This window comes from Sus scrofa, chromosome 17 (genome assembly GCF_054392235.1).
Source record: "Sus scrofa isolate SSC_HxYL_T2T_F1_AM1 chromosome 17, Sscrofa_HxYL_maternal_Yorkshire_Landrace_v2.0, whole genome shotgun sequence".
NCBI lineage: Eukaryota > Metazoa > Chordata > Mammalia > Artiodactyla > Suidae > Sus > Sus scrofa.
This window is the reverse complement of record NC_139399.1, coordinates 57,491,918-57,519,564: the sequence shown is the minus strand read 5'-3', so window position 1 is coordinate 57,519,564 and position 27,647 is coordinate 57,491,918. Positions and strand designations below refer to the sequence as shown.

General features: G+C 49.1%; 1 protein-coding gene across 3 annotated transcripts in view; it reads left to right on the top strand.

Annotated features, from left to right (window-relative positions):
• The window catches only part of SULF2 (sulfatase 2), a 141,507-nt gene that overhangs the window by 33,112 nt on the left and 80,748 nt on the right, over positions 1-27,647 (top strand). For all 3 annotated transcript variants that reach the window (XM_021077816.2, XM_021077817.2, XM_085004176.1), the window contains exon 3: positions 17,893-18,132. In XM_021077816.2, coding sequence (XP_020933475.2) covers positions 17,893-18,132 — 240 coding nt within the window. The remainder of the gene's footprint in view (positions 1-17,892; positions 18,133-27,647) is intronic.

Below are 27,647 nucleotides of genomic sequence, written 5' to 3'. Positions count from 1 at the left end.
TTAATGTTTTGTTGAACCCAGAGCTCCTCTCGTGTCTCAGCAGAAACGAATCTCACTAGCATCCATGAGGAAGCAGGTTCGATCCCTGGCCTCAGTCAGTGGGCTATGGGTCCTGTGTTGCCGTGAGCTGTGCTGTAGATCACAGACACGGCTCCGATCTGGTTTTGCTGTGGCTGCAGCTCCCATTCAGCTCCTAGCATGGGAACCTCCATATGCCGCAGGTGAAGCCCTAAAAAGACAAAAAAAAGAAATTGTTGAACCCTATCTATCCAAATTATTATCATCTTAACATGTAATCAATATAAATCATTAATGAAATAGTATGCATTTTTTATATTGTTTTTGAACTCTGGCGTGTACTTGACCCTCAGAGAACATCATAGGACCAGCCACCTTTCACGGGCTCAGTAGCCATTTGTGGCTACCATAGCGGACAGTGTACAAGCCTTGTGCATTTTCCTTCTCCTGTAAATTAGATGTCTCTTCTCATCATCAGAGATGATGACAGACGTACTACCAAGTATTGTGAAGACCTAGGGGAAAGCCTTCTAAGCAGAGGGAACGGTATGTGCAAAGGCCCGGAGGCAGGACCAAGGAGGCAGAGCGTGGGGAAAAGACATGACATGACCCTAGAAAGAAAGAAGAGAGAGCCAGGTCTTGGAGGTTCTCTGGGGTTGTCATAAAGCGTGCTAGTGGTTGACTAGGTGAGGGGTGGACTTTTAGCATCTGTCCACTGTCAAAAGACAGCCAAATATTGTTGGTATCCAGAAATTTACAGGTTTACTGGATAAGCCTTTACAACCAAACCTAAGATTGTGGAGAAGAGCCAACTGCAAATCTGCACCCTTTAGGGATCTATTATTGAAAATATGAATCAGTCTTTGAACTACCAAGAAAAGGTGATTTATATACACCCAAGTCATTCCTTATAATGATTTGTATTAATGATCACAAGTATCGATGCCTCTCAGAGACTTTATCAGCGCAAAAAGAATTTGCAGCCCAGAAGTAATCAAAGCCCAGGGCTTTTATTGACAATTTGACACATGTGATGACTCTCCCTGGCAACATTTAGAATGAGCTGTGTCTGATAACTATGGGGAGCCTACAGAATGGGGCCACAGGACGGTGAGTTTGGTTCCTGGCAGAATTTTTGCAAAGAGCAGTCACGGGCCACGCCTGACCTCACGGCACCTTGGCCTTGCCTCATGCAAGTTATTGCCTTAGTTATGTAGTTACGCTGGGAATTTAAGACTCCCCAGACATTCATTCATGCATTCAACAGTTATTGATTAAGTATCGACTCTGTAGCACCCTGTGCTGGGAGCTGGAGGACTGGGGAAGGACCCTTCCAGCTGGAGAGAACAGGAACGGCAACGACAGAAATGAACCTAGGGGGTCAGGACAGAAAGAATGCCCCTGAGCTGGGGTGGCAGGAGCCGGGGTATAAGTGAGAGAGAGATGGGGCCGGGTCGTATGGGGCCTTGTGGCCATGAAATGACTTATTCTTAGTGAAATGGACATGAGGGAGGGGGCCTTGAGCAAGAGAGGGCTGTGACCTGACTTAGGTTCCAGTAGGGTCCCTCCGGCTGCTGTGTTGAAATTAGATGATGGGAGCCCCATTGGAGAAGCGTAACAGAGGGGGCAAGTGATGGTGGGAGTCTGGACCAGGGCGGGAACAGTGGAACCAGTAAGGCGTGATGTGTTGGATGAAGGGGCAAGAGGATTAAGGAAAAGAGAAGCTGGAGTTGTTGTGGCTCAGCGGAAGTGAACCTGACTGATGTATCCTGATATGTCCGTGAGGACACAGGTTCGATTCCTGGCCTCGCTCAGTGGGTTAAAGAATCCAGTGTTGCCGCGAGCGGCAGTGTAGGTCACAGACATGGCTCAAATCTGCATTGCTGTGGCCATGGGGTAGGCTGGCAGCTGCAGCTCCAATGCGACCCCTAGCCTGGGAACTTCTATATGCTGCAGGCGTGGCCCTAAAAATAAAAAAGGAAAAGAGAAGCATCAGTGGTGACTGCTAGACTTTGAGACCTATACCAAGGTGAATGAGCGAATGCCCACTCTTAAGAGCAACAAGTTTTTGCTGCAGCTATGCCATCTAACTAAGGCTTGCATCAGAATCTGATGAAGTTTATACCGGTGTCTCTGGAACAAAACCGACAGAATATGCAAATATAGGGAAAGGGGCTCCGGGTGTGCTGAGGACGTGGGAGAGAGGAAAGCAGAGAGATCCAGGGCTCAACTTCAAGCAGCTAGATCCACCTTCTTCATGGTAAATAGATTGAGGCCCAGAGAAACAAAATCACGGTCCAAGGTCACACAGCTCGAACGTGGCTAAATAAGATGTGAACCCAGAGCCTGGGACCTTAACCACCAGTCTCCTGGGATGGCTGTTGAGTTGTTTCTAGATCGGGAGTGAGCATGTTTGTCATTGTCGCTGTTGCAGGAATAGCTCTATACGTGTATCTTTGCACCCGTGAGCGAGCAAGGATTTCTGAAAGATAACTTCCAGGAAGTGGGCTCAGGAGGGTTGGCGCCCTCGTGGTTAATGGCATCTGTCAGCTCCCTCCCGCGGCACTAACTTGGCACAGACTGGTGGCTGCACGCCTTCTCTTCCACAGACGAGCTGGCCCCTCCCGCAGCATCCACAGGGGTCTGTGCTTCTTTCAGGAGGGGTGCGAGGGCCAGGTGGTAGTGGGGGCAGGGAGTGGCCTTTTTCTCAACCACCAGCCAGCCCCAGATCAATAATGCATGTTCCCCAAAAGGCCAGCACATTATCTCACAGTCGGCAACTACTGGCACGCGGAGGGTGGTCCTAAAAAATTTATCATCTGCTATTTTCTGCTCAGCCGTGCGGCAGTTCTGACGGTTCTCGGGGCTCGGAGCCTTCTCGACTAAGATAATTCCAGGCTTTCTTCCAGTCCCAGGGCGGGGAACAGCCGTCCACCCTAATTAGGGTTTGGCTGAGAGAGCTGGTACGGGACACGGCACAGAAGGGGGGCTGTCCCGTTTCCTGGTGGCGAGGCGGGTGCTGAATCTCGGTTTGTCCTTCTCCTGCATGCATCTGACATGCCTCCCCGAGCTGTCACTCGGGCGTGCCTGAGGCCCAGGGGGACAGGTTCGGGGCACGCTGGTCAGTCAGGGGCGTCCATTATCAATATATTTTCAAAGCAATTGGGATGCTCCCGGGGTTGGGAAGACCCCCGAGGACTGGCAAGGTCTTGGCTGCCCGCTTCACCAGGAGGGTTAAAGAGGGAGAAACATCCAGAAGGTCAAGGTCTTGTTTGCATGTGTCCTTTGGTCAAATAGACCTTGAAAGCAGTGGCCTCTGCCTGGGGTTTACTAGTTTAATTCAATCCAGACAAATGCTAGTGAGCCGCCAGGGCTGGGGTCGGCTCTGAGACTCAAGTTAGACGTGGTCCTCGCCCAGAGCAAAAATGTTTGCAACATCCCAGGGCCATCTGTTCAGTTACTTGAGCTCGACTTGCTTTTTGAAGCTTGAATACTCTTTTAAAAGGAAGCTTTAATTATGACGGTAAGTGAAAAGCTAGTATCCATTGCCTGCGGTAAAAGGTCGCTCAAAACCCAGCCTAATGAGAACAGCGGTGTTTTCGCATTTTAAGATGCTGCCTCCCATGAGGCCAAGGCCAAGGTGTCTTTGTTGTAAAAGGTGATGGGAGGAGTTCCCATTTGTGACTCAGCAGGTTAAAGACCCAACACAGTGTCTGTGAGGATGGGGGTTTGATCCCCGGCCTTGCTCAGTGGGTTAAGGATCCAGCGTTGTCACAAGCTGCAGCATAGGTTTCAGATGCAGCTCGGATCTGGCGTGGCTGTGGCTGTGGCATGGGCCGGCAGCTGCGGCTCAGATTGTGAGTTCAAGGTGAAGGAGCCCCTCCCCGAGACGTTCTCCTTGACCCCGGCAGTGGGGGATGGTGACTGGAAAACGGAAGGGCTTTCTCAAGTGTGAGTCATGGGCATCTAACGTGGGGGCCACGCTTATATGGGCACCTGCTGGCAATACCCCTTGTGTCTTGAGGGTTAAGGAGACAAACCCCAGAATATCAGGCCTGGCTGCGTCATTGCCCCTTTTCCTGGGGGTGCACATCAGGGAGAAACAAGGTGCCTTTTAGAGACCCCCTCAGGAGGCTGGACTTCGAGTTTGCCTCTCCCACCAGCGTGAGCTGTGGATCGAATGTTCACAGTGCAGCAGAAGTCTTTGCCTCTCAGAACAGCTCTAAATGAAAATGCTCCCAACAGAGATATGAAGATGAGAACTCTGTAGCGAAACAGCCAGGTTCAAACCCTCACTCTGCCACTGTCTGTGTGGCCTCGAGAAAGTTACTTGACTTTTCTGTGCCTCAGTTTACTCATCTCTCATGGAGAGTGATGATCTATGAGCCTAACCTTCTTGTGAGGACTGAATATCACGTGTGTATAACCATTTGCTCTCAGTCTGATCATTATGGCCATGCCTCCTTTAATGCTTTGTGGACTATTTGTCTACAACAGATCTTACATCTAAAAATGTGTTTGACATTTTTTTTAGAGCCCCACCCCAAGGCATATGGAGGTTCCAAGGCTAGGGGTCAAATCAGAGCTACAGCGGCCAGCCTACACCACAGCCACAGCAACACAGGACCAGAGCTGCATCTACAACCTACGCCACCGCTCACGGCAGTGCTGGATCTTTAACCCACTGAGCAAGGCCAAGGATCGAACCTGTATCCTCATGGACGCTAGTCAGATTCGTTTCCCCTGAGCCACACCAGGAACTCCGTAAAAATTCTTTTGTAATTTAGTTCCTTCCTAGCACTGAACAGCAGGGTGACTACAGAGTCTCCTGCTGGCCGACAGGGTAGAGTGAGCCTGGCCAGACACAGGCATGCTGACTCCTCCCAAGCCTGAGGGGCACGTGTCAATCACATCCGCCATGGGTTCTGCTACCATTACCGCATCTTCTAGCAGCTGTGTTGCACCATCATGGCTGACAAAAGACAGCCAAGTGGTTGTGTTGGAAGGGCTGCAAAACTGCCTTGGGAACAAGCGCTCCCTTGGTTATGAAAACATGGGAATCACAACTACTCTCTGTCAGTCTGAATTCCCTCAGTGACAAGGGACAGAAGCCCAACTCAAACTGGACTGAGCAAACAAAAAAAAAAAGAGTTTGATGCATGGAAATAAAAAATCCAAGTGCATTTTGAGCTTCAGGTATGGTTGGATCCAGGAGCTCTATCTCTGTATGTCATCTGTCTCTCCATCTCCCTGATCTCAGCTTTCCTCCAAGTTGGCTTCTCTGAGCCCAGCTCTCCATCTGGCACCCCTGGCATCACCAGGTCTATATTCAGGATGCTACAGTGAGCCATCTTTATAAAGAATTTCTCTCTCCCGTGAGTGCCAGTAAAAGTCCCCAACTTAAGTGTTTCGGGCCTGGCACAGTCTGAGACATTGATCAGCCATGAGCCATTCAAGGGGATGAAACACAATGACTGACTGGCCTGGGAGCCAGGGAGGGGGCCAACCCCCACATGAGCCATAAGGGCTGGGAGAGGGAGGCAGAGAATGATTCCCTACAGTAACATTCAAGGGCTGGTGCCACAAGAAGGCAGAATGGCTGGTGTGCTGTCAAGTCCGGGAGATGCCCAGGGCGTCTCTTTGAAGCAAGGTCCTCAAAGCGAGGCCCCCGCTCATTCACTCATCAGATATGTATTGAGCGCCTACAATGTGCCAAGCGGGATCCAACAGTAAACAAAATAGGCAAAATCTCTACTCTTAGAGAGCTTACATTCTAGGGCAAGAGTTAATTTTTAAAAATAAATAGGAGTTCCCATTGTGGCGCAGCAGAAACAAATCCAGCTAGGAACCATGAGGTTGTGGGTTCGATCCCTGGCCTCACTCAGTGGGTTAAGGATCCACTTTGCGTTGCCATGAGCTGTGGTGCAGATCACAGACGCAGCTTGGATCTGGTATTGCTGTGGCTCTGGCATAGGCTGGTGGCTACAGCTCCGATTAGACTCCTAGCCTGGGAACCTCCATATGCCACGGGTACGGCCATGAAAAGGACAAAAGACAAAAAAAAAAAAAATGTATAGTATATAAGACAATGAAAAGTAGTGAAGAAAATAGAGTAGGAAGGGAAGTCAGCAAGAAGGGCTGAGGAAAGAGAGGGTCTTGATTTTATGTACGGTGGCCTCGCTGAGAGGGGGACATTTGGGCAAGCAAGGGAAGGGAATGGGTCAAGGGAATTTCCCCCAGGAAATGCTTTTCCCTGTTGCAGAGGGAACAGTGGGTGCAAAGGCCCTGAGGCAGAAGCAGTCTGGGCAGGCACAGAGAGCAGCAGAGAGTCCAAAGTAGCCCAGCATTGTGAGCAACGGAGACCAGAAGAGGGGAGATCTAGAGAGGTAATGGGGCAGTGGTGGGAGGGTGGATCATGCAGGGTCCTTGAACCCCCGGAGAGGACTCTGCCTTTCTGAGCGAGGTGGACACCAGTGACAGACATTGACATGACCTGACTTGTGTTTTAATATGACCCCTCTGGCTATCATATGGAGACTAGACCGAAGGGATGGAATAGGAGCAACAAAGAGTCTACTGCAATGGTCCAAGCAGCAGATGAGCCCAGTGAGGGATCTGTCACAATAGTCCAGGCACAAGGTGATGGTGGCTCAGACCCGAGTGGGGAAAAGTAGTCAGATGCTTCACTGTTAGAGAGTGGAGCTGATGAAGTATGCTAATGGATCTGGTGTGCAGTGGGAGAGAAAAGCCCAGAACAACTCCAAGGGTTTGGCCCTGAACAACTCCAAGGAGATAGTTTCTGTTTATGGAGATGGGGAAAGCTATGGTCGGGAGGTCAGTTCTGGACCTGGTAAATTGCCGATGCCCTTGAAGAGCCAAGAGGAGCTGTCAAGGCAGCTGGCCTTCAGAGTCAGAAGTTCAAGGGGGAGGCCCAGGCGGGGATGGGCCAGGAGTCAGGGAGGGTGGAAATGCTACGCAGATCATGTGCCTGTTTGTGCTTTCCTGGGTCTGAGACCCTCATCGGATTCTGTGATCCTGAAAGTGGCAGGCCCCCAGCCTGGAGGGCTGTGTTTGGGGAGAGGCTGGCTTTTGAGAGAAAGACTCAGGAGAGTTTCTGGCCAGACACTTGTTTGCCTCTTTCCATCTCTGAGCACAAGGAAACCACACCCTGTGCTGCAGACTGATATCCAGAAATCATTTCTAAATTGCAGGCTTGGGCGTTCTGCAGGGGCCAGATGGCTGGGAGCCCAGCATAGTGTGCCCAGATTCCGGACACCAGATCCGTTTGCAACTGCCATTGCAGCCTCTCTGAGATACCAACTCCCAACATTCCTGCCGCTGCTCAGTGGAGTTAGAAAAACATGTGGATGCAAGTTATCTCAGGAGGAAAAGAGACTCTTTTGGACCCACCCTGGTATTCAACTTGCCAAGCACATTCCTGCAAGATTCTTTTTTTTTTTTTCCAATTCAGCAACACTTGGGAGATCACTTAAATCGTGGAAGCTAAGTGAATCAGGATTAGATTTGGCTGCATGTAAAAGAAAATATAAATAACAATGGCTTAAGATAGAATTTTGCTTTTCACATAAGAATGTCTGGAACTTGGCAGGTCAGGGCTGGCCTGGTGGTTTCTAGGTTATCAAGGACCCATCTCTGCTTTTGTATTCTGTCATGCTTATTGTATGGCTTCCATCCTTAAGATCACCTTCATGGATCAGAATAGCTGCTGGAGCTCCAGCTATCACAGCCACATTCCAGGCAGCAAGAAGGATGGACCTTCAAGTTAAGTCAGCGCCCTTTAAGGACTTCATCCCAGAAGTCACCTACAACATGAACAGAACATTTCATTAGCCACATAAGCTCTGCTAGAAATACAGGACACATTCAAATTGTGGTTATTCAAGGAGGCTTTAACTGTTTTTTGCTACGGTGTGAGCAAGTGTCAGGAAACCACTAGTGGTAGTGCAGCACTCAAGGCTAGTTAGTAACCGTGGGATCATCCCCACTCCAAGACCAAGGGAGTGGCTCTTGAGGAGCAAAATGGTTGCTGGAACTTAGAGATGTAGGCCTCCTCACTAGGAGCTGTCACCCTCTGTTGACACCACAGGGAGGGCAGTGGAGGAGCATCCATACCCCACCTCCGTTCTCCCTTCTGCTCATCTTCCGTCAGGGCCCCCATTGGCCAAGGCCAGAGTATAAAGACACTTGTGCTACACTCCATCCAGGCCAGCTCCCTGGGCTGAAGAACTAGGCAGAGGGTGGATTGGAAGGCTAAAGGGAGGACCATTCCCACCTGTAGCTGCTACAGCACCTGGGAAACATAGTTTCCTAGCTGAGTGCATTGAAGATTTAAATCAGGGTCTGTTTATAAGGAAGAAGGAGAAGCAGATATTACTGGGCAACCCGGGGGGCTCAGCCATAGGAGAGATCAGAGCAGGAGTCCCAGGAAAGGGCATCTCCAGCAGAGGGTGTGTGATTAAATGACCAGCACCAGGAGGAGGGAAGGATATGTTCACGTGGAAACCGGGCTAGAAGGGGGAGCATCCCAGGCGGGGAGGAGCTTGCTAGGAACCCGGAGGAGGGCAGCAGGACCTGGGGAGTGAGGGAGAGAAGGAGGAGGATGAAGGCAGAGGAGCAATGGGGGAGGGTCTGAAATTTATTCCCAGGCCAAGGAACAAGCCACTGATGTTCTCAGCAGGTCAAGGACGCGTGATTCATGTTTTTCAGCGGCTCACTCTGGCTGCAGGTTGGAGAGAAGGTAGCCAGGGGACAGGAGCGGCGTCAGGGAGACCAGTTGTCCCAGCGGGAGATAGTGGGGGTGCTGCAGAGGGTGGGGGCAGGATGGAGCAAGTTCTGTTTTGAAGGTCGGACTGGAAGGGCTTATGGACGGATCACAAGTGGGAGGGGAGCAGAGGAGAATCAAGGATGACTCCGAGGTTTCTGGCTGAGCTGCTGGGCAGATGGTGGTGCCAGTTACAGGGATGGGAGCCCGGGGGAGGAGGGGCGGGTTTTCAGGCTTAGGACAGACATCAAGCTGCTCTGCCAACATCGCCCACCAGACCAGTGGTGGGGTGACCGGCTCTGTGGCGCTCACCCTAAAAGGTGGGCAGATCACCTTGGGGCAAGTTGGAGAATTACCAGTGAGAGGGATGTTTCTGGATGGAGTCCCTTGGAGAGGAACAAGACGGTGATTGCTGAGCCTGAGCGCCAGTGTTACACGCCCCGCCCCCGCCCTTCCCCAGGGCACCGCCCCTTCCATTGAGAACAACTGGATAGAATTTTCTCCCAGAAGCTTCTGCTGGCTCCGGTTGCAGGAGAGAAAAATTACAACATGATTTTTCCATCTAAGGTCCATTAATGAAATTCCAGCACTGCCTCTTCGACTTCTGCCTTAACTGATTTGGGGTTTAGGAACCAATTTTGAGCCTCAGCTTTTTTTTTTTTTTTTTTTTTTTTTTTTTTAGCTGAAACCAGCAATTACATTTGACTTTATTTTGTAATAGTCAAGGGTCAGGGAGGGTTCCCTCTTTGCCACCCCCATGAAGAAATGTCATCTCAGAAGCGGGTCCCGGAAATCTTGTGGATTTTTCTGGATTGAGCTGCAGGCAAGGCAGTTGTTGCCAAGGGACAGCAAGCAGCGAGCATGTTCCAAGGCGAAGAGGGGACTCAAATGTAATTGCTCAGGACACAGTGGCGTCTCTGGGCCCAGACGTGGCCCCAGATTGCTGCTGTTTGTCCCCCAGCCCTTTCTCTTGCCCCCCGCCCCCCACAGAGGACAATTTGGAGCAGTCAGTCTGATGGGGCCCAGCCTCCTGTGGCTGTCAAACAGGTGTTGTCATGAGCAGGCAGCTCACCATCTGATCCAGTGACATTGCGGGCATTCCAGGGGCCCTGGAGGACCAGACGAGGGCCATTCAAGGGCTGCCATGTGAATTCCAGCCTGGTGGGTGGACACTGGTGACTGTAGGATGGTACAGGACACACGTGCTTCCCCACCTGTGGTCCGATCTCATGGCACCCCACCCCTGCCCCCACCCCCCGCCTGTCCAGCTCAAGGCTCTGTTCCAGTCTTGACCCAAACCCACAACCTCTCAACACCCTCTTAAAACCTGCTCTGTGGGTCTCTGGGCCTTAGTGAGTGTTACTTTGAGAGTTTACTTAGGTGGCCCCTTCAGTTGGAATAGAATCAGCTAAGGGTTGCAAACCCAGCGCCTGCAGGGCCAGGCAAGCACTGCAGATGAGGGAAGTGGGCCTGAGGGGGCCATGCAGAACTGGAGGGGACCCTTTCCAAAGCTGGCCTTTGCTACTCACATCCACCCACCTCTGGGCCCATCAAGGCCAGATCTTTGTATTTTTCCCCAAAAGCCAGAAATCTGGCTTGCTGTGAAATCTCCCTACTAAAAATTAAAAGGTAGTAATTCATTCAGATTTTGGACCACTTTCATGCAGACCCAGATCCAGCACACAATGGGCCCACAAGGATCTGTCCAGAGGCACTCAGTTTGTCAACTGTGTTCTACCATATTTCGTTGGGAACTGCATTTTGAAAAGCTGACATGTTTTGAGTCCTTTCTGAGGCCAAGCATTGAACTAAAGGCTTTGCATGTATTTTTCTCAATTAAAATTCTGCAATAGTTGGAGTTCCTGCTATGGAGCAACAGGACCAGTGGTGTCTCTGCAGCACCAGGACACAGGTTCAATCCCCTGCCCAGCACAGTGGGTTAAAAGGATCTGGTGTTGCTGCAGTCGCAGCCGTGAATCACACTGTGGTTTAGGCCTGATCCTTGGCCCGGCAGCTCCATATGCTGCAGGCAGCCAACAAAGAAAAAAAATTAATTTTAAGAAGTAAAATAAAACTCTGCAGTAGTCTAGGAAAGATGGTGATGCGTAGACCTAGATATAACTCAATACCTTGGGCTCGATAACCATGTCCCCTCTCCCGCAACTTTCCTATTCAGGCCTGTAATTTTAAGAAAACAAACATCAGAAAGTAGCATCAGAAGTTCCAGTCATGGCTCAGTGGTTAATGAATCCAATTAGGAACCATGAGGTTAAGGGTTCAATCTCTGGCCTTGCTCAGTGGGTTAAGGATCCAGCATTGCCGTGAGCTGTGGTGTAGGTTGCAGATGTGGCTCGGATCCCGCATTGCTGTGGCCGTGGCTTAGGCCAGCGGCTACAGCTCCGATTAGACCACTAGCCTGGGAATCTCCATATGCTGCAGGTGTGGCCCTAGAAAAAGACAAAAAAAAAAAAAAAGAAAGAAAGAAAGTAGCCTCTCTCTTTAGTCAGCCGTCAAAACCAGTGCTTCTATGCTGTGCCACCCAGGTTAGGGGCTATGGGACTTGGGGTGGGGGGCGGTGGGGAGGTTGTAAGCAGGGTGCATCTTCTTCCAGGTGACACAGACCTCTAGGGCAGAAAGTGGCTCCGAGTCACCCAAGTCCCAGGAAGGGCCAAAATGGGGTCATGTTTTGAATCTTTTTTTTTTTTTTTTTCCCCACTGTACAGCAAGGGGGTCAGGTTATCCTTACATGTATACATTACAATTACAGTTTTTCCCCACCCTTTGTTCTGTTGCAATATGAGTATCTAAAGTTCTCAATGCTATTCAGCAGGATCTCCTTGTACATCTATTCTAAGTTGTGTCTGATAAGCCCAAGCTCCCGATCCCTCCCACTCCCTCCCCCTCCCATCAGGCAGCCACAAGTCTCTTTTCCAAGTCCATGATTTTCTTTTCTGAGGAGATGTTCATTTGTGCTGGATATTAGATTCCAGTTATAAGTGATATCATATGGTATTTGTCTTTGTCTTTCTGGCTCATTTCACTCAGTATGAGAGTCTCTAGTTCCATCCATGTTGCTGCAAATGGCATTATGTCATTCTTTTTTATGGCTGAGTAGTATTCCATTGTGTATATATACCACATCTTCTGAATCCAATCATCTGTTGATGGACATTTGGGTTGTTTCCATGTCCTGGCTATTGTGAATAGTGCTGCAATGAACATGCGGGTGCATGTGTCTCTTTTAAGTAGAGCTTTGTCTGGATAGATGCCCAAGAGTGGGATTGCGGGGTCATATGGAAGTTCTATGTATAGATTTCTAAGGTATCTCCAAACTGTTCTCCGATGTTTTGAATCTTGAGAGCCCAGCACCTGCTGAGTCGCCAGAGATAGTGGTTGTCCTGACCCAGACCTTTAGAAAATCATATCAAGTCAGCATTTCCCAAAATGTCTTTCTGTGACACCCGTCATGCACAAAAGCATCTCGCGTGACAAGTCGACAACGATTGACTTGACTCCTTTCAAACTTATTTTGATAGGCATCCAGGAAAATCCCTAAGCAGCTCGTCAGACCTGGAACGTCACATAGTTACTTGGGTTGAGACCAAAGTGTATTTTTTTTAAATCACATTAAAGGAGTTCCCATCATGGCTCAACAGAATCTGACTAGTAACTATAAGGATGCGGGTTCAATCCCTGGCCTCTCTCAATGGGTTAAGGATCTGGCGTTGCCATGAGCTGTGGTGTAGGTCACAGATGCGACTCAGACCCCACACAGTCGCGTTAAAGAAAAATATCAAATACATCATAGCCCAGGTGGGGTACTGAGCGGCCCCCCCAAAAAAAACAATCAGAAAAGGGGGCGGGCAGATGAGCCCCCTGGGGGAAACAACAGATTTCTGGCGGGTGAGTGGTTTGGGCACCGAAATTCAAGTCCCCATCATCAGAGGGTAGGGGTGGGGCCTCCCCAGCCTCATTAGAGTCACAGAGAAAGGTGTCAGGGTGACCTCACCCTGGCCCAGTGAGGGAAGAAGGTTTAATCACCGAAAGAAGCCAGGTCTGTTTTGTTAGTGGGTCCCCAGGCTTATGTTGGACGACAGAAGTTTTGGTTGGCTGGCCTTTTTATTTTCGTGTGGCCTGGTCTTCCAGGCCCCTCCCTCCCCGCAGAGCTGTCCACCTGCATTAGGGCCTTGCCGGGCGAGGAGATTAGATCATATGTTTTCCTGTTCCAGATGTGGCTTTGTGGAGCCTCGTCACTGTGGCAGTTTTAATAAAGCAGGTTACTGTCCCCAAGGGGAGGCTTAGCATGCAGGGCTGCTTCTGCGTGCATGCTGCTGTCATTTCAAGGCATTACACTGTGCTTTTGACACAACTCTCCTGACTGGGGCAGGGTGAGTGCCCCGAGCAGACACGCGTGGGGAACTGCTGATCGAGAGCGGGCAGTCCCTCGTGTCCCTTGAAACTCAGAGGCTGGAGACGTAAGGGTTTGGAGCCTCTGGTCTGGAGCCCATGACAAGTAAGAAGCGGTGTCGCAGGCTGTCTGCCTTTTGCCGACGCAGCACTCGGGCTGCTGACGGCAGGTGAATTATTCAGCAGGTGGCAGGAGAAGGCGCTGGCAGGTCAGGTGGGCGGCTGGCTGTGTCCTTTGTCCTTTGTCCAGTCTCTGGAGACCGAGCGGCCACATCCTCATTCCTGGCTCCTTCCTCCTCTCTGCTCCAGGTCTGCGAAGAGCAGCCAAGGGCTTGATGCTGCCGGGAGTGCCCTCGATGCACGCCCTTGAGTAATATTCGCTGAGCTCCTACTATGTGCTGGGCCCCGTTCTCGGCCTCGGGCTGTGAGGCCTGGTCAGCAGCCCCAGCTCCCATGGCGCTGGCCTCTAGGGCTGCAGAGGGGTGACAAGCAAGATAAATATGTAAATGTGCAAAAGCATATCACAGGCATAGTTAAAAACTTAGAGGGTACGAGGCATTCCCGTCGTGGCTCAGTGGAAACAAATCCGACTTATATCTGTGAGGATGCAGGTTCGATCCCTGGCCTTGCTCAGTGGGTTAAGGATCCGGCGTTGCTCTGAGCTGTGGTGTAGGTCACAGACAAGGCTCGGATCTGGCATTGCTGTGGCTGTGGTGTAGGCCAGCAGCCCACATCTCCAATTTGACCCCTAGCCTGGGAACCTCCATATGCCGTGGGGTGCAGCCCTAAAAAGACAAAGATAAAAATAGAGGTTATGAAATATCAGGAGCCTGAAGTAAAATTGTAGATGTGGTAGGTAGGGCAGGCATCTCCTAAGAGAACTGTTTTTTTTAAAAAAAGGAAGATAAGGGTTCCCATTGTGGCTCAGCAGTAATGAACCTGACTAGTTTCCTTGAGGACGCAGGTTGCATCCCTGACCTCACTCCGTGGGTTAAGCATCTGGAATTGCCGTGAGCTGTGGTGTAGGTCACAGACGCAGCTCAGATCCCGAGTTGCTGTGGTGTAGGCCGGCAGCAGCAGCTCTGATTTGATTTCCCAGCCTGGGAACTTCCATATGCTGCAGGCGTGGCCCTAAAAAAGCAAAAAAAAAAAAAAAAAAATCAAAGTATAGGAGTTCCCACCATGGTGCAGTGAATTAAGAATCTGACTTCAGCACTCAAATTGCTGGGAAGATGCAGGTTCGATCCCCAGCCCAGGACACTGGTTTAAGGATCTGACATTGCCACAGCTGTGGCATAGGTCGCAGCTGGAGCTTGGATTCAATCCCTGGCCTAGAAACTTCCATATGCTGCAGGTGCAACCATAAAATTTTTTAAATTTAAATAAAATTTATGTATAGTTGCTATACAACATTATGTCGCTTACAGGTGTACTATATAGTGACTCACAATTTGTAAAGATTATATACTCCAGTTAGAGTTATTATAAAATATTGGCTGTTTTCCCATGTTGTACAATATATTCTTGTAGTTTATACCTAATAGTATGTACCTCTTAATCCCCCACCCTGATGTCACCTCTCCCCCCAAGAAGAGAATGTCTGAGTAGAGACAAGAAGGTGGGGGGAGGCCCCCGGCCCTGGAGGGGCTGCAGAAAGGCATTCCCAGCAGGAGGAAGAGCATGTGCAAACGCTCTGCGCCTCCGTGGTGGCTGCAGAGATGGGGCAGGGAGGGGGGCCTGGGTCCTATAGGGCCTGTGGATGACCACAGGGGCTTTGTGCTCCCCTTGAGTGGGAGCCACGGAGGGTGCTGAAGAGAGGGGCACTCCGGCTGCTCCTTGAGGAATTAACAGCCAGCGTGCAGGCAGGAAGCAGTGGACCTAATTCAGAGGAAGGAGGACCACCTGCCCAAGGAGGAGGTGATACGACTCTTGAGTATGGATGTACTTTGAAGAAAGGGCAATGGGCTTTGCTGCCAAATTGGGTGGGAACAGAAAGGTGGGACCAGTGAGGAGCTGAGATTATTGCCCAAGTACCTGGAGGAGGCTCTGCCAGATGGACCCCGTGGCACATTCACTCTACAAGATCCGGCGAGTTTGCACCAGCCGGTGGAGGGAGGCCCAGGAAAGTCCGCCACCCCATCCCCTCCAGAGCGAGACTTCACACCTGCTAGAAACCCAGTAATTGCCACCGGTTATGGCCAGGACGCTTGGGGACTTCTCTGGAGATCGTGTGACCTTGGCAACAGATGTTCACACAGTTCCAGGGTCTGATGAATCCTGTTCAAACACAAAGCCAGTTCTTTCCTCCACCCACCAGGGGCGACCTTGGCCAAGGGACTCAGGCAACACCCCTGGTTCCAGGTCGGCCTCTGGCTTTCCCTTATAAAACTGCCTCTGCGCTGGGCTCGAGAGGGCAGACACTGCTCTGTTTCCCTCAGTCATTCAGTGAGATGTTACAGAGCATAAGTTATATTTCCTGGGGGTGGGAACAGTGCCCTGGATCACCCAGAACTCTTGGTCCCAAAGCAGAGGCAGATCATAAACCAGTGAAGGAGAGAAGTGCTAAGAAACATATGCCAGTGTGATAGCAAGAAAGCGGGAGCTCCTTCAGATGGGGACGTGGGCCAGGCCTTGCTGAGAGGAGACCTCTAAGTTGAAGTCTGAATACTGGGACAAGCCAGCGAAGACAAGTGGCTGAAAGAGAGTCCCAGGCAGAGGCAAGAGCAAGTGCAAAGGTCCTGGGGCAGGGATGAGCTTGAGAAACAAAAAGGATGCCAGTGTAGCCAAGTGAGCAAGGAGGATGGAAGAGATGAGGTCAAAGAAACACCGGAGGGGGATTGGTGGGGAGGACTGCTCTGGAAGAGTCTTAAGCCACAGTAAGGAATTTGAGTTTTCTTCCCAGTGCGATGGGAAGCTGCTGGGTGGTTTTAACCGTGAAGAGATAAGATCTGTGTTTGCCTCAAGGAAGCTCTAGCTGTTTCCTTCCCATTTTGGCAGAAAGATGGGATAGAAGAGCCATGTAAATCTCCTTTCATTCTTAGCCTTTGGGGACAGAGCGGGAGGTGGGTCTGCTGGGTTGTGATAAGGTCTCTGGGGGGTGGTTGGAGATGGGGATCAGTGGCTCCCCAACAAGATCCTCAAACGCCTGGTAGACCCTGGACTGGTTTCCTAGTGCCATCCTAACAAACTGTGACAAACCAGGCAGCTTCAAACAGCAGAAACTGACCATCTCACAGCTGTGGAGACAGACGTCTGAAATCAAGGTGTTGGCTTCCTCCGAAAGCTCTGGCGGTGAATCCTGCTCTGCTCTTCCAGCTCCTTGGGTCCCATAGACACAGCCTTCCGACCTCTGCTTCCATCTTCCCACGGCCTTCCCCTCTGTGTGTGTGTCTTCCTCCTTCTGTCTCTTGAAATGATGCTTGTCATTGGATTTAGGGCCCACCCAGGTAATCCAGAACCATCTCACCTCAGGATCCTTAAGTATATCTGCCAAGACCCCTTGTCCCAATTAGGTCACATTCACAGGTGCCAGGGCTTGGAATGGAGACCTGTCTTGGGGGGATGGGCCATCATTCAAGGCACTATAGACCCAAAGAATTGCAAGGAAGAGAGGAAACACTGAGGCTGGCCTTACAAGAGGAGAAGGATTTCCACGGAATAGTTCCATGAAACCCACTAAGTGTCTGGGTACCAGCCATGGTATACAATTATGCATTCTGTCTTTCACACATTTATTGCATACATAGTGTGTGGCATACACCGTGCAGGCCCTGAGGGTTCAGCACTAAGCAAGGCACACAGCCCTTCCCCCACCCCCCACCCCCACCCCCCAGCGCTGGGTGGAGCAGAGTGTGTAGGTGCAGGTGCACAGTAGGGTTTCCAAACAAATTCTTTTCCTTCCTTGCCCTGCTCTGCTTACAGCTTCATTGAGAAACAAGAATAGGCATGAATGAAATCACCGTGCCTCGCGGTATATAATTAAGTCCTGACAGCATATGCCTGGAAGGAGCTCAAGGGAGTCAGAAGCCAGGGTTGATCCCAGAAGGCAGCTGGAAGAGGTGTGGCTGGACGGATGGTTAGATCTGGGGGAGGTGGGATGTGAGCTCCACGCTGGAAGGACCATGTAGATAAACAGGGATGAGGGTGAGCCCGGCTCATGTCTGATGCAGAGCATTACAGCTGAGAAGGATTCAGAGAGAAGGTGGGCCTGGGGTTGGTCAGATCAGATTTCAACAGGAGGGAACAATTCTTGGGAAGGCTCCAGATGAAACAAAGAATAATCTTCTCTCTGTGTACATAGTGGTTGCTTTCCAAAAAGAAATCCGTGTATATTAATATCCTGGAAAAAAAGCAAAACAGAGTTCCTTGTTAGGCTTAAATAACTTTTAAACAGGATTTTACCTACCCACCTCCCATGAATGCCGAGTGAAACTGGGAACCCGGGCTACCTCTTCATTGCCACAGGAGCGCCCCACAGGGCACTGCTGGTTGCTGCCCACAAATGCCAGTGGTACCCCCCAGTCTGACCCGGAGATGTAGGGAACGCACTCCCCTCCCCAGGGAGGTGGGTGCCACCCCGTCGAGGACCACTCACTCAGCACCTGTCTCCTAATTCTTTTGTGCCCGAGGGGCGGCACTATTTGTAAATGCGCTGGCGCTCCTTCTCACGTCTGCTCTGGTTGCAGGTTCCATGCAAGTGATGAACAAGACGCGGCGCATCATGGAGCAGGGCGGCGCGCACTTCATCAACGCCTTCGTCACCACGCCCATGTGCTGCCCCTCGCGCTCCTCCATCCTCACCGGGAAGTACGTCCACAACCACAACACCTACACCAACAACGAGAATTGCTCCTCGCCCTCTTGGCAGGCCCAGCACGAGAGCCGCACCTTTGCCGTGTATCTCAACAGCACCGGCTACCGGACAGGTGAGGGAGCCAGGCTGTCGTGGGTGGGCGCATGCGCGGGCTGGGAACCTCGGAAGTGGAAGTGGAGGTGGGAGGTACCCCATGTGCTGCGTCGGACCACTGTCTCTCCCCGTGGGGTCCCTGTACTTTGGGGAGGCCAGGAGGATGGTGGAGGGGGTGGTCCTTGCGGTGCTCTTCCGTTTTAAAAGTTGTGCATTGACTTCTAGATGCCTTAGAAAAATACAAGGTTATTTGCCTATAAAAGTGATAGAAAGTAATCTTTTCAAAGGACTTTGCGTTTTTAAAAAAGTGAATGCATTTAAAATATGAAATATAGTATAGAGAGGCCATGAATACCCGGGAAGGAGGGTGAGCGCTCTGTGAATTGTGTTAATTCGACTTCATTGACTTGAGGCCATCCACGTGGAAGACTCTTTGAGAATATTGGGGTGGGGATGGGACTTGAACTTGGCGCAGAGGATGGAAAGGAGCCTATGTGGGGGCTCTGTGGCCATTTTACAGAAGCTGATGGAGTGTTTGTCCACACCTGACTGTTTACCAGTGGGCTCCGTCTCTCTTGCCGTGTGTGCCCAGTGCCTCCTATTTCTTTATCCTGCAAGAGGTGCTTCAGTGGGTTCTTAAGACTCACCTGCCAGGCTGGTTGCCTGAGGCATCGACACAATTACAGTCACTTTATCTCCAGCACCATTGCAAAATCCTCCAAACTCAATTTAATTTGCTTTCATCTAGAAAAATAAATAAAGACTCCCCACCTTGGGTGAGGAGCCAGGGCAGTTGTGAAATCAGATATCGTGGCGTAGATGTTGCAACCCCAGCAAGTTGTATTCAAGTGACAGTGGTCTTGTTTGGGAGTGACATGAAAGAGGGACGGATGCCTCCCTCTGCAGGGTTGGGGGCGCTGAAGCCATCCTGAGCAGCTGCCCTTCAGGTACATGGTGTGTCTGGTGTGGGCACGTCGGGGCGGGGAGCAAGCTGGTGTGTCGTCTTGCAGACTCATTCCACTGCCAGAATAACCCAGTGAGCAGGTCCTGCTGAGCGAACTGGGAAGACTCAGTCCTAAACACATAATCCTGTTCATTCCCAGACCTCTGCAGAAAGCTACAGGTGTCAGAGTTTACCACCTGCCACCGCCCACCTGGTTGCAGAGACCAGGATGTAGATGGAGGAAGAAGGATGAGGGTGCCCACAACAGACCAGAGGGCACCTATTGCCCTCTTGCCCTCCATACAAGGATGTAGGGCCACTCATTTCCTTTGGCTTTTTTTTATTGCCTTTGTTTTTGGTGTCAAGTCCAAAAATAATCACTACCAGGACCCATATCAAATGATTTCAAGCCTTACCTTCAAGTCTTTAATCCATTTTGAGTTCATTTTTGTCTGTGGTATAAGATAATGGTTCAGTTTGATTCTTTCATATGTGACTGTCCAGTTTTCCCAGCTCCATTAAAAAGACTGTCCTTTCCCCGTCATATGTTCTTGGTTCCTTCTCATAAATTAATCGACCATATATGTGTGCATGTTTATTTCTGGGCTCTCTATTCTGTTTCGTTGATCTCTGTCAGTGTTCATGCCAAGACTATACTGTTTTGATGACTGTTGGTTTGTAATATAGTTTGAAATCAGGGCGTGTGGCGCTTCCAGCTTTATTCTTCCTTCTCAGGATTTCTTTGGCTATTTGAAGTCTTTTGTGTTTCCATACAAATTTTAGGATTAGGATTTTTTTTTCTATTTCCATGAAAAATGCCATTGGAAATTTGAAAGGGATTGCATTGAATTTATAGATTGCTTTGGGTAGTAAGACATTTTAACAATGTTAATAATTCCAATTTATGAGCATGGAATACATTTTTATTTATTTGTATTTTCTTCAATTTCTTTCATTAATTTGTGTCTTATAGTTTTCAGGGTACAAGTTTTTTGCCACCTTGGTTACATCTATTCTATTTTTTTTTTTTTTTTTTTGCCATACCTGCAGCATGTGGAAGTTCCTGAGTCAGGGATCAAACCACACCAGGGCAGTGACAATGACAGATACTTAACCCTCTGTGCCACAAGGGGATTCCATATTACATTCTTTTTGATGCAATTGTAATGGGATTGTTTTCTTAATTTATGTTCCTAGTAGTTTGTTATTAATGTATAGAAATACAACATGTATTTGTGTATTAATTTTGTATCTTGCAACTTTACTGAATTTATTCATTAGCTCTAACAGTTTTTTGGTGGATTCTTTACTGTTTTCTATGTTATCTGCAAACAGTTACAGTTTTACTTCTTCCTTTATGATTTGTATGCCTTTTCTTCTTTTTTTTTTTTTTTCTTGCCTAATTGCTCTGGCTAGGACTTTCAATATCATGTTGAATAAAAGTGATGAGAATGGGCACCCTTGTCTTTTTCCTGATCTTAGAGGAAAAGTTTTCAGCTTTTTATTGTTGAATATGAGGTTATCTGTGGGCTTGTTGTATATGGTCTTTGTTTTGTCAAGCTGTGGTCCTTCTATGCTCACTTTTTTGAGAGTTTTCCTCCTAAATAGGTGTTGAATTTTGTCAAATGCTTTGTCTGCATCTATTGAGATGACTTTTATCTTTTTTTTTTTTTTTTTTTTTTTTTGCTTTTTAGGGCGACACCTGCAGCATATGGAAGTTCCCAGGTGAGGGGTCAAATCAGAGCTGCAGCTGCCAGCCTGTGCCACAGCACCATGGGATCCGAGCTGCATCTGCTACCTGCACCACAGCTCACAGCAATGCCGGATCCTTAACCCACTGAGCAAGGTCAGGGATCAAACCCCAGTCCTTATGGATACTAGTCGGGTTTGTTACCACTGAGCCACAATGGAAATGCCTATCTTTCTTTTTTTAATGCAGTGTATATATTGATTAATCAGGGAGATGGTGCACCATCCTTGCATTCCTGGAATCAGTCCCACCTGATCATGGTATATGATCCTTTTACTGTATTGTTTAATTCAGTTTGCTAATATTTTGTTGAGGATTTTTGCAGTAAATGTTCATCGGAGATATTGGGCTATACTTTTATTTTCTCATGGTATCCTTGGCAGGTTTTGGTATCAGGGTAATGCTGGCCTCATAAGATGAGTATGATGGTATGCCTTCCTCTTCTATTTTTTGGAAGAGTTTGAGAAGGATCAGTGTTAATTCTTCTTTGAATGTTTGGTAGAATTCACTTATAAAGCTATCTTGTCCTGGTCTTTTGTCACTTAGGAGGCTTTGATTATTGATTCAATATTCTTACTAGTAATGGGTCTGTTCAGATTTTCTATTTCTTCATGAGTCATTTTTGGTAGGGTGTATGTTTCTAAGAATGTATCCATTTCTCTATAATTTGTTGGCATATAATTGCTCATAGTAGTCTCTTACAGTCCTTTACATTTCTGTGTGATATAAGCTGTAACATCTCTCATTTACAATTTTGTTTATCTGATTCTTCTCTCTTTCTTGGTGAATTTAGCTAAAGGTTTATCAATTGTGTTTATCTCTTCAAAGAACCAGTTTGTAATTTCATTGTCTTTTTAGTCTCTTTATTTCATTTATTTATGCTCTGATCTCTAATTTCTTTCCTTCTACTAACTTTGGGCTTTGTTCTTTTTCTAGTTCCTTGAAGTGTAAAGTTAGGTTGTTTATTTGAGATTTTTCTTGTTTCTTAATGTAGGCATTTATTGCTATGGAATTCCCTCTTAGAACTTTTTGCTATATCCCATATGTTTTACTGTCTTAGATTTCTATTTTCATTTGTCTGAAGTTATTTTTTAAAATTTCTCTTTTGGTTTCTTTGACCAATTTGTTGTTCAGCAGCATGTGGTTTAGTCTCCACATATTTGTGAACTTTCCAGTTTTCTTCTTCTAAGTGATTTCTAGTTTCATACCATTGTGGTTGGAAAAGATGCTCAATATGATTTCAATTTTCTTGGATTTATTAAGGCTTGTTTTGTGGCCTAACATATGATCTATCCTGGAGAATGTTCCATGTGCACTTGAAAAGAATGTGTATTCTGTTGCTTTCAGATAGAATGTTCAGTATATGTGTGCCAAGTCCATCTGGTTTACAGGTCACTTAAGGCCTGTGTTTCCTTATTGATTTTCTGTCTGAATGATCTGTCCATTCTTGAAAGTGGGGTAATGAAATCCCCTACTGTTATTGTATTGCTCTCTCTTTCAGATCTATTAATATTTGCTGTATAGGAGTTCCCATCATGGCGCAGTGGTTAACGAATCTGACTAGGAACCATGAGGTTGCGGGTTCGATCCCTGCCTTTGCTCAGTGGGTTAAGGATCTGGCGTTGCCATGAGCTGTGGTGTAGGTCGCAGACGCAGCTCGGATCCTGCGTTGCTGTGGCTCTGGTGTAGACTGGCAGCTATAGCTCCAATTTGACCCCTAGCCTGGGAACCTCCATATGCTGCAGGAGCAGCCCAAGAAATGGCAAAAAAAAAAGACCAAAAAAAAAAAATTGCTGTATATGTTTAGGTGCTCTTAAATTGATCAAAGACTCGACTGCTTTCTATTTCTCTTATTTCCAACTGATAAGAAACAAGTCACATATGCATACATGATTGCAAAGCAGCCTGAGGAATATAGTCTTTATTCTGCATGTCCATTTGCCCAGCTGAAAATTCTATTATTATGGGAGAAGAAGAAATTGGATACTGAGGGAAGATTAAAGTCACAGTCACAGTAATGCCTGTTAGTCTTTTGTGTATGAGATATCCTTTTGACTACAAGAGGTCAGCCAGAACTGTAGAAGACTGGAACTAGAAAAACATTCCTCAAGTGGACCAGCTGTAAACCAACAGCTCATGTAAATAGTGCTTTTAATGTACTTAGTTATGTATTTTACCCTGAAAAAGTGAAACTACAGAATTTCTTTTTTTTTTTTTTTTTTTTTTTGTCTTTTTGCCTTTTCTAGGGCCTCTCCCGCAGCATATGGAGGTTCCCAGGCTAGGGGTCTAATCACAGCTGTAGCCACCCGCCTATGCCAGAGCCACAGCAACGCGGGATCCGAGCCGCATCTGCGACCTACACTACAGCTCACGGCAACGCCGAATCCTTAACCCACTGAGGAAGGCCAGGGATGGAACCCGTACCCTCATGGTTTCTAGTTGGATTCGTTAACCACTGCACCACGACAGGAACTCCAAACTACACAATTTCTAAGATAACCTTATTCTGCATGATACTCTAACAGTATTTAACACAGGTTAGGTTATAATTGTGACTAATGGGTTGATCCTTCAATTAAATGAACTGATGAAATGTCAAAGGTGTGGGGTGGGTAATTTGTTCAAAAAATTTAAATGATAGCCCAACATGATCTCCTTTATTTCACCTTCAGTTTTCCCAGGAAAATCATAAAGGATCATTTTTGCACACGTATTTGAGGATTTGGTCAGTTTTCTTCAAGGACCTCTCTTCATACTTTGACATCTGAATCTTCCCTGTGAAATGCTTATTCCCTCATCATCATTTTCAGGGGTCTCTTCTTCAGTTATCTCATAGACCACGTTATTGCTTGTCAGTGGATTTGCACGTGCTTCAAACTGTCCTCCAGCATCACTTTAATTAATTTCAGAAAACCTTGCGTCTTTCACAAGACTTGCAATTTCACTTTGCCATCATCTTGCTTTGTGCTTCCCTGTGTTTGCAGGAAAGACTGACAGAGGATGAAGTGAGAGGCGCTAGGTTTAGGCAGGATAAATATCAATTTGTTCACGGCTATTTCTGTGTGTTGGCTTCCTCTCACTTTGGGGACTCAAATCACAACTATAAATACCCTTGAAAGGATAAATTGTATCCTCAGTTTTTACAATACATACTTTGTCATCTTTTAGCACACAGTCAGCTACCCTGACTGTACAGTGGTCACTTATTTGCTCACCAAAGTTATATAGTTCTTGGAAGGAGATGCCTTCTAGCTCTTTGCAAAGCAGTTGAAAGCGAGGACTCTCTCAGTGGATTTGATCTGGACTCCACCACTTCCTAGCTGAATGAATCTGATCAAGTTATTTCACTTCTATGTCTTGGTTACCTAAGAATAGTAACGTAACTTAGCTCACAGGGTTTTGTGAGCATTAAATAGGTTAGAGCAGTGATACACAGCGAGCACTTCAGAAACATTATCAGTGATAAACACAGCATCGCACAAACACAGCATCGCACAAACACAGCATCGCACAAACACAGCATCGCACAAACACAGCATCGCACAAGCAAGCCCACACCAGTGTTCAGATGAATGTCATGCATGCAATGTCAGGTGATGAAAATAAGTTATACCCATGGATCAAAAGGCGGCCACATGTGCTCAAGCTCTCTGATAGTCACTGAAATGCAGATTAAGCCCACAGTGCACTCTCACCTCTCACCCACCACTGCCGCAAATATTCAGGGGTCCTCTCACACCAAATGGTAGCGAGGATGTGAGAAAACAGGAGGACCAGTGGTGGGAATGTTTGTTGGCACCTCCACTTTGAAAAGCAATTTAGTGATTTCTGGGACAGCTGAAAACATGCCTCTCCTTCCATTCAGCAGTTCTTCTTGGAAGTAGTGTGTGAGTTCTGCTTGACACAAGAGAGGGTACTTCCTTGGTGATGCTCGTGGCTGGTAGATGGCCTTCAGAGTCAAGGGACAGAAACCCAACTCCTAAATGGCTTAGACAGAATGTGGAAATTTTCGCTCCCTAAACCAAAAAGATACGGGCGAGCTTTAGACAGAGGCAGAGTCTGTGGTTCGACAGTGTCACAATTTCATCCTAAGGCTTGAGATCTCAAGACGATGGCTGGCACCGACAGCGGCCCCATGCCTCTTCCTTTATATTATGCCGTAGCATTCAGCAAGGTCTTTTCCCAGAATGCCCACGTGGTGAGAGCCTTCCTGATTGGACCAGCTCAAGTCACGTGCCAACCCCTGAACCAATCACCACAGAGACCAGATAGTCCGTGCCAGTTAGCTTAGCCTGCGTCACCTGTTCCTAGAGCAGCAGATGGAGTTGGTGTCCTCCCGACACCAGGTCCCCAAATAGAAGTCAAGAGCTTCTGGGAAGAATAAGGAGGAAGCGCACACTGCAGTGGCATTGACAGGCATCCACTACCTCGCCTTGGGCAAAATGACAACAACCACCAAAGGAAGAAAAAAAAAAACCCACCTCTTCCGGGCCTCCCTGATGAATTAGGCAGGAGGGCCCATTTTCCTCTCATTAGGGTAACACTTTTTCAGTCCACGTTGCCATCTGAGTCTGTAGTTCTGAAGCTGTTTCTCCGCCCAGCTCCTGCCATCTGGTACAGACCCTTGTAGGGATGTGAGCGCTGGTGGTGGGCCTCCTGCCCCTCCCTCGTCGTGTTCTAGAATGCACCATAGGAGGGGGGGCTCACACCCTTCATTGCAAACCCTGGCTTTGCCAGGGCTCCCAGTTGGAGCTGTTTTAAAATCTGGCCCTGAGCACCCCAAGTATTTTCACTCTTCTCCTCATACCACGCTGGGAAGGGGGGGTCAGCTGAGGACCTTGGCTGTCAGCCTTGCGCAGCCACCCTCACTTGGGGGAGGAAAGGGGGCTGTGTCCTGACGCCTGCTGTGGCAGGACACCTGGGGCGTTGGTGGAGGCTGGGGCATCCCTCTGACGCAGGAGGCTGGAAAGGCATCTGCTGGGTATCTGGGCGGCCTTGACAAAGCCTCGCTGCTGGCGTGGGAAGGGGGGTGTGTGTGTGTCTGTGTGTGACTTATTTTGTTTCTCAAAAAATCATTTCAGGCCCACAAAGACGTGAGGGCTGGTGTTTTTCTAGGAAATAATCTTTACCATTCGGTTTTGATCTGCTTTTAGCCTCCTGCCCTGAGACCCACACACCAGCCTCCAGCTGCCACCTCGATGCCTTCCCTTGGATGTCACCCCAGCATTTCAAACCCGCTGTGTCCAAAATGATCTCTCCCCCCCCCACCCCGGGCGCCTCTTCAGGCTTCTCCTTGACGGTTCCCATGTTCCAGTCGCTCAGGCCAAAACCTTAGTGTTATTCTTGGTCTTTTTTCCTTCCTTTCACACCCGACCTTCAGACCATCAGCAGACCCATCAACTCTCCCTTCCAAATACTCCACCACCTGCTCAGGTGCCACCACTGTTGTCCTCCCTCACCTGCCACCCCACCCCTGCCCTCAGCCCTGGGGGGTTCTCACCGCAGCAGCCAAGGGATCCTGTCCAACGTCAGGTCCTGTTTCTCCTCCGCCCGCAGCCCTCCGGGGGTCCCCCCCTCTCGGGGTAGAAGCCCTCCCCCACTCACCTCAGGGTCCCTCTGTCCTCACCTCTTGGCCACCTTGCCTCCTGCCCCCTCCCCCGTCACTGCTGCTTCCCGTTCCTCAAACCACCTCGTCCCTCCTGGCCCATCCCCACCTCAGGGCCTCGACTCTTTCCTTTTGTGGAGACTTCGTCCCGTCGTATCTGCATGGCCGTCGCTTGATTTGCTCGGACCTTGGCTCACATACCGCCCCCTCAGGGAAGCCTTCCTTGCCCGTCCCATCCAGAAGAGGCTCGCCTGCCCCCGTCTCCCCTCACCCTGCTGTGGTGAAGCCAGAGCCCTTGTTGCCACCTAACATGAATTCGAATGTTGGCTTGTCCACCTGTCCCTGTCCCCTTCCGGGACCCCTGCCCTGGTTCCTGCTTTGCCCACCGCCCTGGCCCTTTCACCGCGGGTGATACATTTGGCCCTTCACCTTCTTGGTTGTCTCCCTTCTAAAATGTCAGCTCCGGCGTTCCCTGGTGGTCTATAGGGGTTAAGGATTCAGCATTGCACTGCTGTGGCATGGGTTCGATCTCTGGCCTGGGAACTTGCACATGCTGCAGGCATAACTGAGAATGGAATGGAATGGAATGGAATGGAATGGAATGGAATGGAATGGAATGGAATGGAATGGAATGGAATGGAATGGAATGGAAAGGAAAAGAAAACAGAACAGGATAATAGTGTCAGCTGCGTGGAAGCAGGGATGTGTGGCCTGCCCTCTCCCGCATGCCCGGCCTGCCTCCTAGCAGGTGCGCACTGAATGGCTGCCAGGTGAGTGGCTGAATCTGTATTCTGCCCGGAACCGGCGGCCTCTGCCCACCTCCATCCCCTGCCCTCCCCCATCTTTTTCCATCCTCCTTCCTCTGCTCCGGCTCTCTCCTCCCCACCCCTCTCCGCCTCTCCTCCTCGCTCTCCTCAACCCTCTGCCTGCACAGAGGAGAAAGGGCTCAGCTTCTTCCTGGGGCAGCATCTCCGCCCCCCGTGCAGCTGTCCCGCCTTCACAATGGCAGCCTTCTCTCTGCTTGGCCTTCCTCCTGGCTTTTGCTCCGAGCTCTCTTCCTCTCCCCCGAGGGCACACACACAGCTCCCTTCTTCCCTCCGTCCAGCTGCCCCCTCTCCCCCCTCTTCCCCCCCTCAGGCCTGGGGTGGGACAGAAGCGCCTCAGCACCTGCCCCAGGAAGGGGCCTACCTCAAGGAGCAGGGGCCTTATCCTCTCCTAGCCACAGAAGCCCTGCCT